The sequence below is a fragment of the Acomys russatus genome, chromosome 32 (genome assembly GCF_903995435.1).
Source record: "Acomys russatus chromosome 32, mAcoRus1.1, whole genome shotgun sequence".
Lineage (NCBI taxonomy): Eukaryota > Metazoa > Chordata > Mammalia > Rodentia > Muridae > Acomys > Acomys russatus.
This window is the reverse complement of record NC_067168.1, coordinates 3,847,498-3,865,249: the sequence shown is the minus strand read 5'-3', so window position 1 is coordinate 3,865,249 and position 17,752 is coordinate 3,847,498. Positions and strand designations below refer to the sequence as shown.

The window sequence follows — 17,752 nt, the reverse complement described above, 5'->3', positions numbered from 1 at the left end:
CCCACATACCTGGGGAGAACTTACCTCCACCCCCAAACCCCAGTCCCACTCATCAGGGTGATCAAGTCTCCTTTGTTAAAGGGACAAGGGTGCTGGTAATCCAAAGATTCTTTAGTGTTCCAGAATCTTCAAACCAACCTGTGGTGGTCTGAATAGGAATGGGACCCACAGGACTCATGTGTGTGAATGCTCGGCCTCTAGGGAGGGGTACTAGTAGCTGGTGTGACCTTGTTAGAGTAGGTTTGGCCTTGTTGGAGAAAGTGTGTCACTTGAAGGAAGGGCTTTGAGGTCTTATAAGCTCAAGTCTGGCCAGTGTGACACACCGTCTCCTTCTGCCGCCTGTGCCTTCAGATGTAGCACTCTCAGCTCCTTTTCCAGCACCATGTCTGCCTACACACCACCATGTTTGCCACCATGACAGTAATGGACTAAGCCAGCCCCAGTGAAATGTTGTCCTTTATAAGAGCTGCCGTGGTCACGGTGTCTCTTCACAGCAATACAACACTGACTGATACAAGCCTCCATCCCACACTTCCATGCACATCCCCCTACCTCTCTGGAGCAGAGAGGGCTGCATGAAGTGTGCTCAGAATTGCCCATGTGGTCCTGCCTCCTTCCCTCTTTCTCCAATAGGGGTGGGACATGAGGGGCTGGGGATGTACTTGAGTTAGCAGAGTGGCAGCCTGGGATGCCTGAAGGCCTGCGTTCAGGTTTCAGCACTCCACAAAGGGGGTGTGGTGGTGCGCTTGGGGGTAGAGGCAAGAGGGTCAGAAGTTCAAGGTTATCCAAGGTAACATAGTGATTTTGAGGCCAGCCTAGGAAACAGGAGACTCTGTCTTAAAAAAAAAAAAAAAAGGCATGTGAGTGCCAGAAAGTCCCCCACACTTGGCATACTTGCAAAGACTGAAAAGTCAAATGGCTAGGTAGCAATCACTTTATAAAACTAAGTAGAGACTAGACAGGGATGCTCTAAATTGGGAAGTTGGGTATGATAATATATGTCTGCAGACTCAGAAAGTTGAGGCAGGAGGATGTAGCCTATAAGCCTACAAAGCAAGACGTATCTAAAAAATAAATAAAAAAGAAACCTAAACAATAAATAAAATTTAATTAAGATAATGACTAATGCCGGGCATGGTGGCGCACGCCTTTAATTCGAGGACTCTGGAGGCAGAGGCAGGTGGATTGCTGTGAGTTCAAGGCCAGCTTGGTCTACAAAGTGAGTCCAGAACAGCCAAGCCAAGGATATACAGAGAAACCCTGTCTCGAAAAAACAGAAACAAAACCAAACAAACGATAATGACTGAAACAGGGGAGTCAAAACTGTGCCTTACTCTCAGGTGTCTTTAATATGCATGGGTGATAAATTTATTATAGATGCAAAATAAAAGATGAGTGCAATATGACTTAGCACTGCCGGACCCACAGCAAATTGATAGCACCCATGCCATGCAGCAGGCTACCAACAGAGACTCTACAGCAGGTGGGTCATCTGCAGCATGTGCCTTTTCTTTTTCTTTTTACTTATGTGTTTATGTGCACATCTGTGTGTGGGTATGTACATGTTTATGTGCACATCTGCGTGTGAGTATGTACATGTTTATGTGTACATCTGCGTGTGAGTATGTACATGTTTATGTGTACATCTCTGTGTGGGTATGTACGTGTGAATGTACTGTCTGCAGAGGCCAAAGGAGGTCACTACATCTCCTGGAGATGGAATTATAGGGCATTGTGAGCTACCTGAAGTGGGTGATGGGAACTGAACCTGGGTCCTCTGCAAAAGCATTACAAATCCCTCCATCTCAGAACATGTCCACTTTCATACTTTCACAAAGGTTACTAAGAAAAGATGAGCCTTCTTTTGAAAAAGCTGAAAGGAAGCCAGATGTGGGGGGAAATCTATATTAATCCTAAGAACCTGATCTACAGAATATGACAAAAGACTTCAGTTCATAGGTTTCTGCTTGAGACAAGGTCGCATGTAGCCCAGGCTGCTCTTAAACTCATGGAACCAAAGATGATCTTGAACTCTCGATCCTCCTGTCTCCACCTCTCAGGTGCTGGGGATGCAGGTGTGTGCAAGAGACCAGCATCACTGAAAAAGAACTTTCTGGGAAGTGTTTCCTCAGGGTCAGGACATGGAGGCTATGGCACAGATGTAGCCCAGGCTGAACCGCACGCTGGCAGCCTAACTTGGTAGTGTGTAAGAGTCATTCAGGCGGTCCTGGTTTTGAAGGTGCAAACGGGGTCATGGAGAGAGGTTGAGGCTTGGCACTGTATTGCAAGAATGAATTCCTGGATGGAGAGGCCACTGGAGAAGTTCAGCCTTGGTAGCGGTGGAAGGCCCAAGGTTAAAGGGGTCATTAAAGAGAAGTTAAGGTATGCCACTATGCAGCAGGGTTGTAGCCCCTGAAGAGAGCCCAGAAGAGGCTACTGGTGAGGGCGCAGTGCAGTTGCAATGGCGACACCAACATTTTGGGGGTGCTAATACCATGGGTCAACTACCAGAGACAGCAGTTGTGGTGTGGAGCTGGCTTGAGTCTAGGAGCAAGCCAGTGAGCAGCATTCCTTATGGCCCCCACTTCACTTTCTGTCTCCAGGTTCATGTCTTGGGTTCCTGCCTTGAATTCCCATCATGATAGACTGGTGATTGGAACATGTGAACTAAAATTCCCTTTCCTTCCCAAAGTCGTGGTGTTTTATCACAGCAATAGAAATCTAAATAAAAGACACCTAACCTAAAAATGCACGTACACATTACTAAGCTATGGAAGTCAGTTTCTGTCCTTATTTTATCAGGGACGTTCTACGTGCCCAACCCAATGTAACAAAAGTACAGAACATGCCAGTTCCAAGGCTTGGTCACAAAAGAGCATGGCTCTGCTTCTGTTTCCTGCCCTTGGGTCATTTGCTGTTAAGGGGTGTCAGTTACCAAGTGGTGAGCAGAAACTATGGAAAGGTTCACATGGCAAGAAACAAAGGTACAGCCAATAGCCACATGAGCAAGGCACCCCGAGAGAGTGCGCACCTCAGTCACACAGCTAGCCAACTGCAGTCACACTTACATCTTTAGTACCCTCACAGCTGAGTAAGAACCGATGCCCAGCTGTTGGATGCTCAGAAGCCCTGTGATCTGTGATGTCCTTGTGCTAGGCTGCGTAACTCAGGGGTGATTTATTTCAGTGCTGGAGATGGATGCCAGGGCTTTGTGCTTGCCAGGCAAGTGCTGGGCCACAGAGCTAAATCTTTTGGAGTGATGTGTTAGGCGGCAACACACAATGAACACGTAAGGTATAAAAAATAAACTGCAGCCAGGTGTGGTGACGCACGCCTTTTATCCCAGCACATGGGAGGCAGAGGCAGGTGGATCACTGTGAGTTCGCGGTCAGCCTGGTCTACAAAGTGAGTATAGGACAGCCAAGGCTACACAGAGAGACCCTGTCTCAAAAACCAACCAACCAACCAACCAACCAACCAAACAAACAAACCTGCATAAGCTATGTGAGAAACTATACATCCCAAACAATTATGTTAAATTTCTTCTTATTAAACACAATAGGAATTAATAAACTACTGGGCATGGTGGTGCATGCCTTTAATCCCAGCACTCAGGAGGTAGAGGCAGGTAGATCTCTTTAAGTTCAAAGAAAGCCTGGTCTACATAGCAATTTCCAGGACAGCCAGAACTACACAGTGAGACCCTGTAAAAAACCAAATCCAATACCAAAACAAAACAAAACAAAGCTATTAGTGGAATCTCAATAATTTATGTCTCCCCTCAAAGTGAGGAAAGGCTTTTTAAAAGGGGTTCATTTACAAATGGGGCCTTGTAATACGCTTAGAGAGAAATGGGCCTTGAATGCTTTATCAAAGCAGCCAGGCACAGTCCACGGTGTTTCTTCCATCACTAACTCAAAACCAGTGACATTCTCTTGGATGCACTGCATCTGTGTGTCCAGCACTGGGGACCACGCCCAGGGCACGGGGCGTGCCAGACAAGGGCTCTAACACTGATGCACACCTTCACCGCTGCAGGAGAATTCCTTTGTCCACTTACATCCCTTGGAGAAGAAACAAAGTCATAGGGAGGAGATGGGGGAGCCCGTGACAGGACGGCTCTTCCTTCCTGAGCTGTGCGATCAGATAATGCATCGAGGCTGACCGGCAAGTGCGACGCGGTAGGCGCATGCGCAGTACCTGTGACGAGCTCACGATCCTCCTCTTGTCTTTGCACCAATCCATGCACAGGACCTTGTTCCCGTGGCCTTTGAGGGTCCTTCTGGTCTTCATGACAAACTGGCCCAGCGCCTCCACCCGCTCAGCTACCTGGTGCACTGCAGGGACAAACACCACAGTCAGTTCTGTTACCCAGGGCCAGGCTCTCAGTTCCAGCAGGCTCAGGAAGGGCTTTGTCTCCCCAAAGGTGAATGATGGTATCCTTAGGCCTTGCAGAGCTTTCTTCTAAGGTTAGAGAGCAGAGGCAGCACGGGGCTCTCTTCTGCGTTTAAGACCTGACAGTTCTCAAAGTATTTCTGTATGTGCCTGTCCCGAGACTAACAAGACAGTTTCATATTTCTTTTTTTGTTTGTTTGTTTGTTTTCGAGACAGGGTTTCTCTGTGTAGCCTTGGCCATCCTGGACTCACTTTGTAGACCAGGCTGGCCTCGAACTCACAGCGATCCGCCTGCCTCTGCCTCCCGAGTGCTGGGTTTAAAGGCGTGCGCCACCACGCCCGCTCAGCTTCATATTTCTAAAGCACCACTTAGACTTTCCCCTTGGTTCTGAGAAACAGGCAGGGCTGGCAGTAGAGTATGGTGGCTGCTTCCATGTGACAGCTAGACATCAGGCCTCCCAGACTCTTCGGTTAATATAAGTCCATACAAGTTGCTGGGAGCCAGGCTGGGATGTGAGGATTTTACCTTTCATTTCCTTGTGTGCGTGTGTGTGTGTGTGTGTGTGTGTATGTGTGGTGTGTATGTGTGTGTATGTGTGTGTGGTGTGCGTGTGTGTGTGGTGTGTACATTCCAGAAGACAACCTTAGGTGCCATCTTCAGGGATGTCTATGTCTTTGAGACAGGGTCTCTCACTCGGCTTGTAATTCACCAACTAGGCTAGGTGGGCGGGCTATGTGGCCCCACCCCCACCCCCATCTGCCTCCCAGCACTAGGGTTACAAGCACAAGCTATCACACCAGGCAGCTTTATGGCAAGCCTTTTACTGACTGAACCATACCCAGCCTCAACCCCCTTTTTTATGAAACTGACTTCATAAAAACCACCCCACACTTGCTGCCTGGCGGTAAGTATGTATCTATCTTTGGGCCTAGCAAACGCCTGGGGCACGGTAGGAGCTGCAGGGATGAGCAGATAGGCAGTGAGCAAGTGATGCATGTGTGAGGTCACTGAGGAGCTCTGAGCCCACAGAAATCAACCCTGTCCTAAAAGTCTGGACAGAATCTGCTCGCGATGTCAGAGCTCCACACAGCTTTCTCCTGGAGGGAGCGGTGGTGGTGGCTGGGACCTGTGTCCTTTTCCCGAGGCCAAGAAATTGCTCATGTGCTTAGAGATGTGCGGCTAATGCTAGCCAAGTGACAGGAAATAAAAAGGCCACTGTGAAGCTGATTTGAGACAGAGGCCTGCAGGGTTCAGGGACTCGCCTCTGTGGTACGCAGTTGAGGGGTACTGCTCCCTTGCTGGTTTAGTGGCTGGACCAGGACGGGCCTGGGTTTCTGCGTCTTTCTACAGTCAGAGGGACTAGGAGACAGCCGACAAAAGGCCTGGTTCTTGAAGAGCCAGGGTAGCGGGGTGTCAGAGTGTTGAGCTGCTTCCTCCATAGCCAGGCTGATGGGGGCTTCTCCGTCTCTAAAGCTGGAAACCAGGGCTATGACAACTGTGCCCCCAGGGACTTCTTCCCTGCCTCTCTTCCTGGGCTCACACTGCCTCTCTGAGTTTTTTTTGTTTTTGTTTTTTTTTTTAAGATTTACTTATTTATTGTGTATACAAATCTCATTATAGATGGTCGTGAGTCAACATGTGGTTGCTGGGAATTGAACTCATGACCTTTTGAAGAGCAGTCAGTACTCTTAACCTCTGGAGCCATCTCTCCAGCCCCAGCCTCTCTGAGTCTTATGAAGTCATCGTGTAGTGATCCGCATGAGGGGGTTGATGCTGGCTAATGTACAGGCCCTGCTATACGCTATCCCAGCAACACCCTTTGTAGCAAGGGTGCATTTAAGGCCACTCACGGCATCCTCTGGGGCCCTTCAGCACCTGTCTGGTGCTACTCACTCATGATGAGGTAATGCCTAGGCACACTTGTCAGGAACCCCACAGGGAGACAACATGACTGCTACCCTCTGCTATTCTGTCCCTCTGCTGTTGATGGCGACTTTGGTCACTTGGTGAAGGCAGTCAGTCCACCAGTTAACATTCCACCTTCTACCGTGAAAAACTACCTTTCCGGGAGGTACCCTGGGTCACGGTCTCTGGAGGCTTTTGAGCTCACCCCGCCAGCTCATTTCTCACCTCCCTGCTCCCCCTCTTCTACCTGGGGCACACATCTAGCGTACCCACTCATTTGACCTAGTGAACTCCCAGCTTTGGACCAGTGCCTTCTGAGGGAACATTTTTGATTTGTTCAGTGCAGCATCTCTAAGGGTCAAAGAGAGCCTGACACACCAGGGGCTGGCAAACTGTGTGAGTAAAAGATAGGTGTGTGTGTGTGTGTGTGTGTGTGTGTGTGTGTGTGTGTCTGTCTGTCTGTCTGTCTGTCTGTCTCTTGACAGAGAGATGCAGGAGGCAGAGATATGGAGGTTGAGGGGATCCTGAAATGAGGGGTGGAAAGAAGCTGACCCTAGTGCACCGAGTGAGTGAACTGTTCTGTCTGCAGAGACCAGAAGACGGCGTCAGATCCCCTGGAACTGGAGTTCCAGACAGCGGGCGAGCTGCAGGTGCGGCTGACTTAAAGGGACTACATGTCAGAGATAAATGCTGTTATCTCTGCAGAGGGTTCTCTCGGTGTTGGAAACTGATTCAGGCTCCTCTGGGAGAGCAGCCACTGCTCTTAGCCCCTGAGCCGTTACCCCGTGCCCACACTCCCACAGCCTCTCTTGCTTCAGCATTAGGGGGTGCCTTAGCTTTTCAACACCCCTCTTAAAAAAAAAAAAAAAAGGACAAGATGTCTCAGCGACTGAAAGAGAGCCCTTGTTATGTAAGTCTTATTTTAACACATTCCAACTATCAATTATCTTTTCTCTTCGTGCCTTCCCTTCCCACATGGATTCACTCTCAACCCACCTCATCCTGCTTTTATCTGCCAAACCTTGCAAGCATTGAATTAAAGAATTACAAAAAAATTAAATATCAGAAAATAACAGAAAATTTGGAAATGAGCTAAATATGTATTTATGGGGCTGGGGCAGGTATGATTCTTCCAGTGCCTTCTGACAGATTGTTCCCCCAGAATATGAGATACACACACACACACACACACACACACACACACACACACACACACACACACACACACACACATATATATATATATTTTTTTTTTAATAAAGAAAGAAGTGAGGAGCGCACTGGTTTCTACAACAGGAATGCTTACTGGTTAGAAAATTTGGCTGGCAGGTAAGCTTCAGGAAGACAGTGGTGTGCACTGTTTGAGCCACCTGTGGGGACTGAGAGACGGCCACACAGCCATCTGCCTTCTAGCAAGCTATCTCTCCCCTTTAGGGTCTGATCCATTCTCACTAGTTTCTCAAGCCTGGTACAGAGGGGGCACTTGATAAATCAGAGATGAGGACACAGAGTAAGGGGTTCTCAGTGGGCATGCTCAGTGAGGAAAGGTGAGCCGTCATCAGGGACAGCGGAGGACCGCATCTCAGAGAGCGCACCTGAAACAGTTGTTATCTGTTGACTGTTGGTGTTCTGTCATCAGAGTGACATGGATCTATCATTTTGTGGCTGTCCCTGGCTGCAGCATGGCATAGTGATGACACTGGGGAGAGAAACCAGCCAGGAGACTGCTCTTTCAGAGAACACTCTGCAGAGATAACAGCATTTGCTCTCTGACCTGTGGTCCCTCTAGGTCAGCCGCGCCTGCAGCAGCCTTGAAGCTGATCCAAAGGAGCCTGTCCCCCGACCCATGCCCAGGGTGGCAACCTATTCCCTGACCCATGCCAGGGGGGTCCACCTGTTCCCTGACCCATGCCCAGGGAGGCCACCTGTCCCCTGACCCGTGCTTGGTGGGTCCACCTGCCCCTGACCCATGCCCGGCGGGGGGGGTCCACCTGTCCCCTGACCCATGCCTGAGGGGTCCACTTTCTTCACCATCCTTCTGCTCAGGTAGGGCGCATGTAACTTAAATTGCTGAATATTCTGGAACCAGCATAGTCGGAACCAGAAGCTGGGGCCATGCTCAACTTTGTATTAAGAACCGTGCCAAATACCTCAGTGCAAGAATAAAGCTGTCCTGGCTCTCAGGAGGCTCACAGCCTGGAACTAAGCAACAGGGCAACACCAGGTACCAAGCACTCTGTAGTGTGACAGGGACTGAGGCTGTCATATGAGGTGACGGAACCACAGGGTGCTATGGCTGACTTGCTGTCAGGCCATCAGAGGTAATGCCAGGAGAGCCTGAACTTAAAGGAGGCATAAGAACTGGGGTATGGAAAAACAGGTGCCCCCACATGTGCCCAGACTTTTGATGTATTTGGACAATATCCTCCATTTATTGCATTGGGTTGGGCAGGGGGCTTTATACAACAGCTAGAGGACACAGTTTTTTTTTTTAATTTTAAAAAAGATGTATTTATTTATGTATTTTCATGTATGCCTACATGACAGGGAGGACATCAAATGCCACTATAGATAAGATGGTTGTGAGTCACCATGTGGCTGCTGGGAAATGAACTCAGGACCTCTGGAAGAGCAGCCAGTGCTGCTCTTGGCTGTCCCGGAACTCATTTTGTAGACCAGCCTGGCCTCAAGCTCAGAGATCTGCCTACCTCTGCCTCCCGAGTGCTAGATTAAAGGCGTGCGCCACCACCACCACCACCACCACCAGGTGAGGACAGTTTTAAAGCTCTATTTCTACAGGTGACGAAGGCAAAACTCAGAAGCGCTGAGGACTTTCTGAGCACACACTTCAGCCCTTGAGAACAGGTATACACACCCTCCAAGAACGAGATCAACTTTATGCCAAGTGGCTGTGAGCCTTCGGGAGGTTAAGGACAATGACATTCAAGAATGGGAGATACCCTCTGGAGACACCATATGGGGGGAAGCCAGATCGGCCCGTCTCAGGGTTGGTTAAGAGACTGCCTGGTCCTCCCTTGACCTCTATCTGGTTGTGGGAAGTTACCACGGTGTGTATGTACACAGCATCTTCAGTAGCCACGCCCCGCGCTGAGCTCCAGGCCTGCGGGGGCTGAACAGGATGACCAGTTCCAGCTGCATGGAGCTCGAGATCTGCTGAACACAGGGCCTGAGCACGGCACAGTGGTTTTCAGACTTCCATCTCCACCACAGAAGTCTCCCTCCACTTTTCCTTAGAAGTGAAATCTCACCAGACACTGGTGTAGACAAACGCAGAAGTGAGCCTGGACCATGAAAACACCAGGCAGAGGAGCAGCTGGGCTCCAAGGCTGGCCACACCACAAGGGGGAGGCAGCGAGCCACACTGGCTTCCCTACCTCTCCCGAAGGGCAAGGCTAATGGAAAGACATCATTGTTAATTCCACGGAAGCAAGCAGGCTCCTTTGAGCTTCCGCTGCCCTCCCTGAAAGGCAAGTATTAAGGTTCTCTAGCTGGGACTGTGGGAGTAGTCTCTCACCCTGGGGACCACGCGTCCATCAGGACAGAAACGTCTTTCAGCTTTCAGCCAACACCGAGTAGCTGGCTGTGGGGGTGCACACCTGGAATCCTGGCATCTGGGAGGCGAAAGCATTAGAGTGAGAAGTTCAAGGTCATTCATCCTCAGCTACATAGCATAGCTGGAGACCAGGATGGGAAGGATGAGCTTCTGTCGCTCCACTTGTCCCCAGACAGTTTCTCCTGTACATAACAGCAGGAAGTAACTATTGGGTTAAATGTAAAATGTGTCTCAAGTGCATTGAATACAATCTCAAGAATGCTTACAAAACTATAAACATAAAAGCAAGCCACGAGGGCTATCAAAACATGGAAAGAGGGGCCCTGCAGGTGTGGAGTTACAAAGACTCTCCTCCTTCGCTTTAACTGCCCTACAGGGATCGGATACTGAGAGGACCCATTAGAAAGACTTCCCATCAGTTTGTGCAGGCTCAGGGCTTCCTCAAGACCCAGCTATTCCACTCCTTGGAATATACCCAGAAGATGCACCACCACACAACAAGGATATATGCTCAACCATTTTCATAGCAGCCTTATTCATAACAGCCAGAACCTGGAAATGGCCTAAATGTCCCTCAGTAGAAGAATGCATAAAGAAACTGCGGATATTTACACTATGGAATACTACTCAGCTATTAAAAACAAGGAAATCCAGAAATTTGTGGTCAACTGGATGGGACTAGAAATGATCATGAGTGAGTTAACCCAGAAGCAGAAAGACTCACATGATATGTACTCACTTATAATTGGGCACTAGCCCAAAAGACATGTCCTACGAAAGTCTTCACTTACCAGGACACTGGGATAGATGTGAGGACATCCTACTGAGACTCTAGGTAACAGAAATCTAGGAGATGGGGAAATAGAAGGACCCAGAGGGTCCTAGAAACCTACAAAAAGAACATTGTGATGGGTGGATCGGGGCCCAGGGGGGGTCTGTTCAAACTATTCCACTAACCAAGGACAATACAATAGTAAACATTGAACCCCTACTCTGATCTAGCCAATGGACAGGACATTCTCCACAATTATGTGGAGAGCATGGACTGACTCTGACATGAAATCTGGTGCCCCATATTTGACCACCCCCCCTTGGTGGGGAGGCCTGAGGGCACTCAGAGAAAGAATAAGCAGGCTACCAAGATGAGACTTCATAGCCTATGACCATATAGTGGGGGAGGAGGTCCCTCTTGGTCTTAGACCTAGCAGAGGGGAAGAGGGTGAAAAAGGGAGGGAGGGAGGAACGGGAGGATACAAGTGATGGGATAATAACTGAGCTGTAATCTGAGTAAATTAATAAAATTAAAATTAAAGAAAGAACAATGCATGCAGAGAACCAAGACCCCCCTGTTCAGATTTAGCCGATGGACTGTTGATTCTCCACTTGAGGGGGAGGGGGACTGCTGCTGAACCTCTGACACGCACTTGGGTGCCCACAATTTAGTCACTGCTCCTTGGCAAGACAGTCTAGTGGGCACACAGTGGAAGGGGATGGAGGCTATCCTGATGAGACTTAAGAGGCTGGTGCCAGAGGTCTAGGATAGGGGAACAGGAAGAAGAGAGAGGGAGGGTGGGAAAGGGAAGATAAGAGGGAGGGGATAGCAATCGGGAGGTAATGTGAATAAATTATAATAAATAAAATATATATTTAAAAAATCTGGGCAGAGGAGGAGGTTGCTATAGAGACTGATGGACCAACCAAGGACCGTGCATGGCTGAAGATGATGCTCCAATGTTACAGAGAGTTTTGGGTGACTGTTCAGGCAGCAAACTGTCTCTGTATTTTTTTTTTTTTTTAACTTGGGAACCTGCTAACCTGCACTTCCTTTTTACTCAGGTAATTAATTTTATTCCTTTTCAAGTCCCTGATGGGGTTGAAGACCAGATAATTTAGTTTTACAATTAAGCTTAGTTGTTTAGGGGCTAAAATGCCTCTGTGTCTAGATAGATGTTTTACGTTGATAGAGATATGATAGATAGTGATTTACATTCAGAATTTTTTTAGATGCACCAAGATAGGAAAGGTTGCCAAATACAAATAGCCAAAACACTATGAATGTAACATTAATAAAATTCTGATTGTAACATTAATATAATTCTGATTGTTTCGTGGTTCTTCTTTCTGTATGTAGCTTACTTTATATATGTGTAATAATATAAATGTATATGTAAAAAATGTATATGTAATAGTATAAATGTATATGTAAAAAATAAAAAATATTTTAAAAAGAAGAAAGAAAGATATCCCCTAGTGAGCATGCTCCAAGCCGTGACTGCAGAGCAGAGGAAAGCACAGGAAGTGAAAGGCGGGCTGGCATTCTGTTCCCACCCCAGGTATTATCAGAGGGCAGAGCCGCAGGCAGCAGGCCATCTGTCGGCATCGGCTTTCCCTCAGCCTGGGTACCGGGGCTGCCTTTCCTCGCAAAGGACACATTTGCTGCAGGCCTGTCTAGAGTGTGTTTTTGCCTAAATTTCCCCCCTAAGCCACGAGATCAGATTAGTACAGAGCTCCAACCATCGAGTGTTTAAGGGGAAAACCTTTCACAAGAGCATCCTCAGGACAGACAGAAAAGCCGATGCCCTCACTGGTAAATCCTGTGACTTAACCCAAATGGAGTCTGGATTTAGGAAAAGTTACGTAAATTTACTTCTGCAGCTTTGTTCTTTAACAAAATTAACAGCTGCCTCGAAGGAGTTGGGACTCTGTATAACAAAGCTCACACAGCCCAGGATGCTGCTGCCTGCCAGCTCTTCCCGCTGTCAGCCGGCCTTCCAGATCATTCCTCACTCTTGAGACTCCAATGTGGAGCCGTGTCTCCCCACCCCCCCACTGTCTTGACACTATCCCCACACCCCTTCCTTCCCACAGCACATGCAGCCATCCTTGAACGGGTCCTGACAGACACTGGGTGCTGAGTAGACTATGGCGGGCATACCGTCTGTACTTGCCCTATATTTATATTGCTCTTTTAATTAACAAAACAAAACACCTCTGCTCTCTAGAACACGGCGGAACACGGAGAGGGGCGACCTGTAGCTTTCTCATCTAGGGTGGGTGGTAGAAGTATGCTTCTGCATCTGGGGTCCGAAGCTGAAGAAGGTCCCTTCCTGATCTCTCAGGACTGTTGACAGGCTACGCCCGTCGCTCCTGATGAGGCTCACATCCTTAGAAACCGAAGATGTCGCCTCATGTGGCAAAAGGGCTTTTACAGACGCCACGAATGTTAAAAGATTTTGAGATGAGACTGTGATGTGGACGGAGCCAATGTGACCCCGTGGGTCCGTTTTATAGGGGAGAGCAGAGGGAGCCACAGGGGGTGATGTGAGAAGCAGTGGTCGGAATAAAGTGGTCTGGCTGTGAAGCAGGGAGGGGCCTTTATAGATCAGCGGTTCTCAACCTGTGGGTCGCGACCCCTCAACCCCACCCTCTCGCAGGGGTCGCCTACCAGAAAAAAAAATCACAGCTGTGAAGTAGTGACAAAATAATTTTACGGTGTTGGGGGGGTTGGGAGTTCACCACAGCATGAGGAACTGTATTAAAAGGTCGCATCGTTAGGAATGTTGGGAACCACAGCTCAAGCTGAGTCTAAACTGTAAGGCGAGGACCACGCCCTCAGGCTGTGGACCTATGGAGAGGCTCTCTCCATAGCCTCTGAGCCTGCTGACCCATTTAGACTTCTGGCTGCCCAAACTAACAGCTCTTGGCCTATGGGAGTCTGTGCAGCAATAGCCGGTCAGGTAAATAAGAAGCTGACACAAGCCCTGGGACAAGCCCTGGGACAAGGCTGCCCTCCCCAGTGGTGGATTGTCAGTGGGTGGGAGTCAGGGCAGGAGGCTCTGGGGAGGAGAAGGAACTCTGCCGGAAGGCTGGTGTGACAGGAACTCCTGGCTGTGCGACTTAGGCACACCGACTCCCTGTCATCCAAGCCATATGAGCTACTCCAGGCATGCCCGGTTGGCCAAGGATCTGGCTGGGGATGACGTCTACAGAGTGTTAACGTCAGGGGCTGAGGACAGAGCGGGGACCAGGAGCCGGACATCCTCTTCTTGTTTTCATCTCCAACTGTCGCACTGCCTTAAGAATATTTATGTACGTGTTTATTTGTTTTTTAAACAGGGTCTCAGGCAGCCCAGGCTGGCCACAAACTCAGCTGTAGTTGAGGACAAGCCTGACCTTCTGATCCTCAACCTCCCAAGTGCTGGGATTTACAGGCCCGCATTGCAGATGCGGTTTACGTGGTACAGAGAATGGAACCCAGGCCTTGTATACTCTAGGCAAGCCCTCCGCCAACTGAGCTGGACTGGTTTTTCACTCATCTTTAAATTCCTTTCAAAATTATATTTATTTATTCATTCACTTATTTGTGTGTGTGTGTGTGTGTGTGTGTGTGTGTGTGCGCGCGCACACACACACATGTGTCCTATGTGGACCTCAGACTGTCTCTCCTTCAACCATGGGGGTCCTAAGGATGCAACTGTGGTCCTTAGGTCTTAGCCACAACCTGCTGAGCTATCTTACTGGCCCCACTGTAGGGTTTTAAAAGAAATTTGACTTACTTTTCTGTGTTCTGTGAGAATACATATACACAAATAAAAAATGAAAAGTAATTATAAAAAAACCTGAAAAACAAACATGCCAGTGGTTCAGTTCACTCAGGCTTTTTAGAAACCAAGTCCCTGGGCTGTGGAGATGGCACTTGAGTCCAGACCGGAGTGTGAATTCAGTTGCTATAGTGGCTTATGCTTGTAATACTAGAGGGAGGCGGGGACAGGAGGATCTGGGAACCCAGTGGCAAGCCTGGCTTACTTGGTCTAGGTAAAGGTGAGAGACCTTTAAAAGACCAAGGTGGACAGCATTCTGAAGAACCCAACCTGTGGTTGACCTCAGGCCTCTCTCACTGTCTGGAAGTTTCTGAGCTCCCCCACAGCTCATTTCCCACCTCCCCGCCTCTGCTCCTCTATCCAGAGCACATAGCTAGCCTACTGCTTATTTGACCTATTGACCTCCTGACTCCCATCTTTGGACCAATGCCTTCTGAGGGAACACTCTTGATTTGTTCACTGCAGCATCTCGAAGGGTCAAGCAGAGCCTGACACACCAGGGCTAGCAAACTGTGAGTAAAAGATGTGCGCGCGCGTGCGCGTGTCTGTGTGTGTGTGTGTGTCTGTCTGTCTGTCTGTCTGTCAACAGAGGCAGGAAGCCAAGAGATGGAGGGAAAACTAAGTATGAGGTGATGGTGGGGATCCGGAGACTAGGCGTGGGAAGAAGCTGACTCTAGGCAGGAGCGGTCAAGTGTGCCAGGGAGGTTAGAGCTACGAACTCAGGGGCCAGCTTTCTACCTTCCATTTTCTGTGGAAGAAGACAGAGGTGGGCAGGACAGAGACCAATGTCTGACAACAGCCAGGGTAGAGGGCTAAAGATCCCGCAGGCGTGACAGCCACTGAGCACAGCGGCCTCCTGGCGCTCTCTTCCCAGCAGCCTTTGGAGTTCAGCTGCAGAAGGAAGGAAGTGGCACCAGCCAGAGCTGAAGAGGAGGCAGGAGGGCCAGAGGCACAGTCTCTGGGCAAGACTTTTGAAAGTGGATGCCAGGGAAGGCCCGGAAGCCAGGGCAGGGCTGAGAGGTACAGAAGAAAGCCAGGGTTCCAAAGGACCTGGGAGAGACTATGGTCAGAGTGGGACAGAGTCCAGGAGAGGCAAGACATGAGTGTCCCTGTGTGGGGGGCAGGGCTGTGCCAGAGTAAGGGGCACACGTCACAAGAGCCACCTGTGTAGGACTTCAGAAAAAACTCTCAATCCCCAGGGCTAAGGAAAGCCTCTGTTTCCTCAGCTGTCAGATCGAGAAGCCTGCCTGAGGTGGCGTACAGGGCTCTGGAGAGGAAGAGGAGAGACCTCATGCCTCTGATACCTACTCCCCATTTCTCCACAACTTTGGGGTGGCAGTGTGCTCAGCCTGGCTCCCCCTTTTCTAGTCTCCCTGGCAGAGGCCACATGGCTTAGTTCTGGTCAGTGAAGTACGAATAGAAATGTTGGGATGGGAGGAATTCTGGAGAAAAATTTTGCTTTCTCCCTAAGAAGGAAAAGAGCCTGGTGTTCACACTCTTCTTTCTGCTTTGGATACAGAGGCAATGTTCGGAGCGGTGGCAGTCATCTTAGAGTTACTGGGTAAATAAACGCTAATGGTCTAAAGTGTGGAAGGGCCCGGGTCTCTCAAAGCAAGAAGTTGTACCAGACACGATCTTGTTACCAGAAAACTAACTCACAATTTAACTTACTTACATCTGGACACATTTGTAAACCACACAGGACCTTACTGCTCTTCCTTACTCAAGAGAAAGGCCCTGGGACGGCACGACCAGGATTCTATACTTCCAGCAAGTTTCAAAGAAAATAAAAAGCTAAAGGCTCTATATTGAACCGCAGTTCCTTTCTCCAAATGGATCTTTAAAAAGGGCTGGGGCCAATTAGGAAGGCGGGAGGTTGGGGGAAGGTTCCGCACATGAGTGTGTGCGGGTGGGGGTATGGCAGGCCTTGTTCAGCAAGGGAGGGTGAGCAGGTAAGACCACTGTCCAAGCCCGGTCCCCCATTCCCAGCTCTGGCCGAGGGTCCCTGGGCCTGTTCTGAATCGGGATGCGGCACGCTGGCAAGTTCACACCACCTCGGCCCTAGCATGTCAACTGCAGCATCCATCAAACCCTTCTAAAAGGGCCTACCACAAGCCGAGCCGGCGGATGCGGAAAGCACATCTGTTTCCCTCCGCCATGCAGCTCCCTTCCCCCAAGGTCAGTGGAGAGATGGAATACCGAGCTTCGAAATCCACGCAGAGGAAGGACCCGACAGGGGCACAGAAGCCCAGAGAGGAACAGAACAGTAAAGCGGTTCCTCCCGGCTGGCGGCGCCTCTCCACCCGCCCCCTGGGAGGGGCTCGGCATCCTCCCACCCGGAGCGGTGGAACCGGTCCCACGCGGGTCCGCCAGCCCCTCGGAGGGTCCGGCCCACTCGGGCAGAGAGCGACCCTTCCACCCCCGGCTCGCACTCACGCTCCACGTCATGCAGCTTGGCCCGCTCCTCCTCCAGCTTGCCCTTGAGGCTCTCGGCCTCGCTCTTCAGCGACGCCAGCGTCTCGTTCTCGTGCAGCCCATCGGTTGCCATCTTCCTCGGGATGCAGCCGGGAGAGAACCGCAAAGCTTGAGATCGTGAGCCGGAGCCGGGTCCCGACGAGAGGGCGGGGCGCAGCAGCAGCCTCCGTGACCCCCACCCCCCGAACACCGCCCCGGGCCCACCCCCTCGGCGGTGACGTGACCGCTGCGTGACCGCAGACTTCCCTGGCCCCGCCCACTGAGTCCTCCGTGAGAACCAGGCGGGGCTATTCCCGGGGGTGGGGTGGGAGAATGGGGGTGGGAGGGAGTGAGGATGGGTAGGGGTGGGAGTGGGTGGTGTCGGAAGGATAGGAGAAACTGAGGCTCAGAGACCAAGCTGTGACCACAAGCACAAAGGAAAGCTAGTGGAGTTGAAGTCACATAGCCCAGTCCTCTGCATTTGGGGACTTGGACTTGGCTCAGGAAACCTTCTTTTAAAAGTAAGTTCTGACAGCTGGGGTCCTGGGGTGGGACAGCAAAAGCAGAGGCCCGAGGCACACTCTGCTGGGGTCAGGGGAGCGCTCTCCTCTGGAATGAAGGCTTACTTATGTTTCCTTAAACTTGAGAATTTGGTGGTTCCTTTGGCCCCTCTCTAGCAAATTCTGGACAGAACAGTGCTGAAACAGTCTCCAGTGCTGGCCCACTGTGTGCGTGCGTGCGTGCGTGCGTGCGTGCGTGCGTGCGTGTGTCCTTCTCAGTCTGAGAGGGGATTTGTGTTAATTAGCTGTCTTTTAGGTAAGA

The 17,752-nt window shown here is 50.1% G+C and overlaps 1 protein-coding gene across 1 annotated transcript in view; it reads right to left on the bottom strand.

Annotated features, from left to right (window-relative positions):
* Positions 1-17,124, bottom strand: part of Gnb5 (G protein subunit beta 5) — a 30,779-nt gene extending 13,655 nt beyond the window's left edge. Inside the window, exons 1-2 of the mRNA XM_051140191.1 lie at positions 16,913-17,124; positions 4,201-4,337 (exon numbers count right to left, since the gene is read on the bottom strand). Coding sequence (XP_050996148.1) covers positions 4,201-4,337; positions 16,913-17,024 — 249 coding nt within the window. The 5' untranslated portion in view covers positions 17,025-17,124. The remainder of the gene's footprint in view (positions 1-4,200; positions 4,338-16,912) is intronic.
* Between the last annotated feature and the right edge of the window lie 628 nt (positions 17,125-17,752).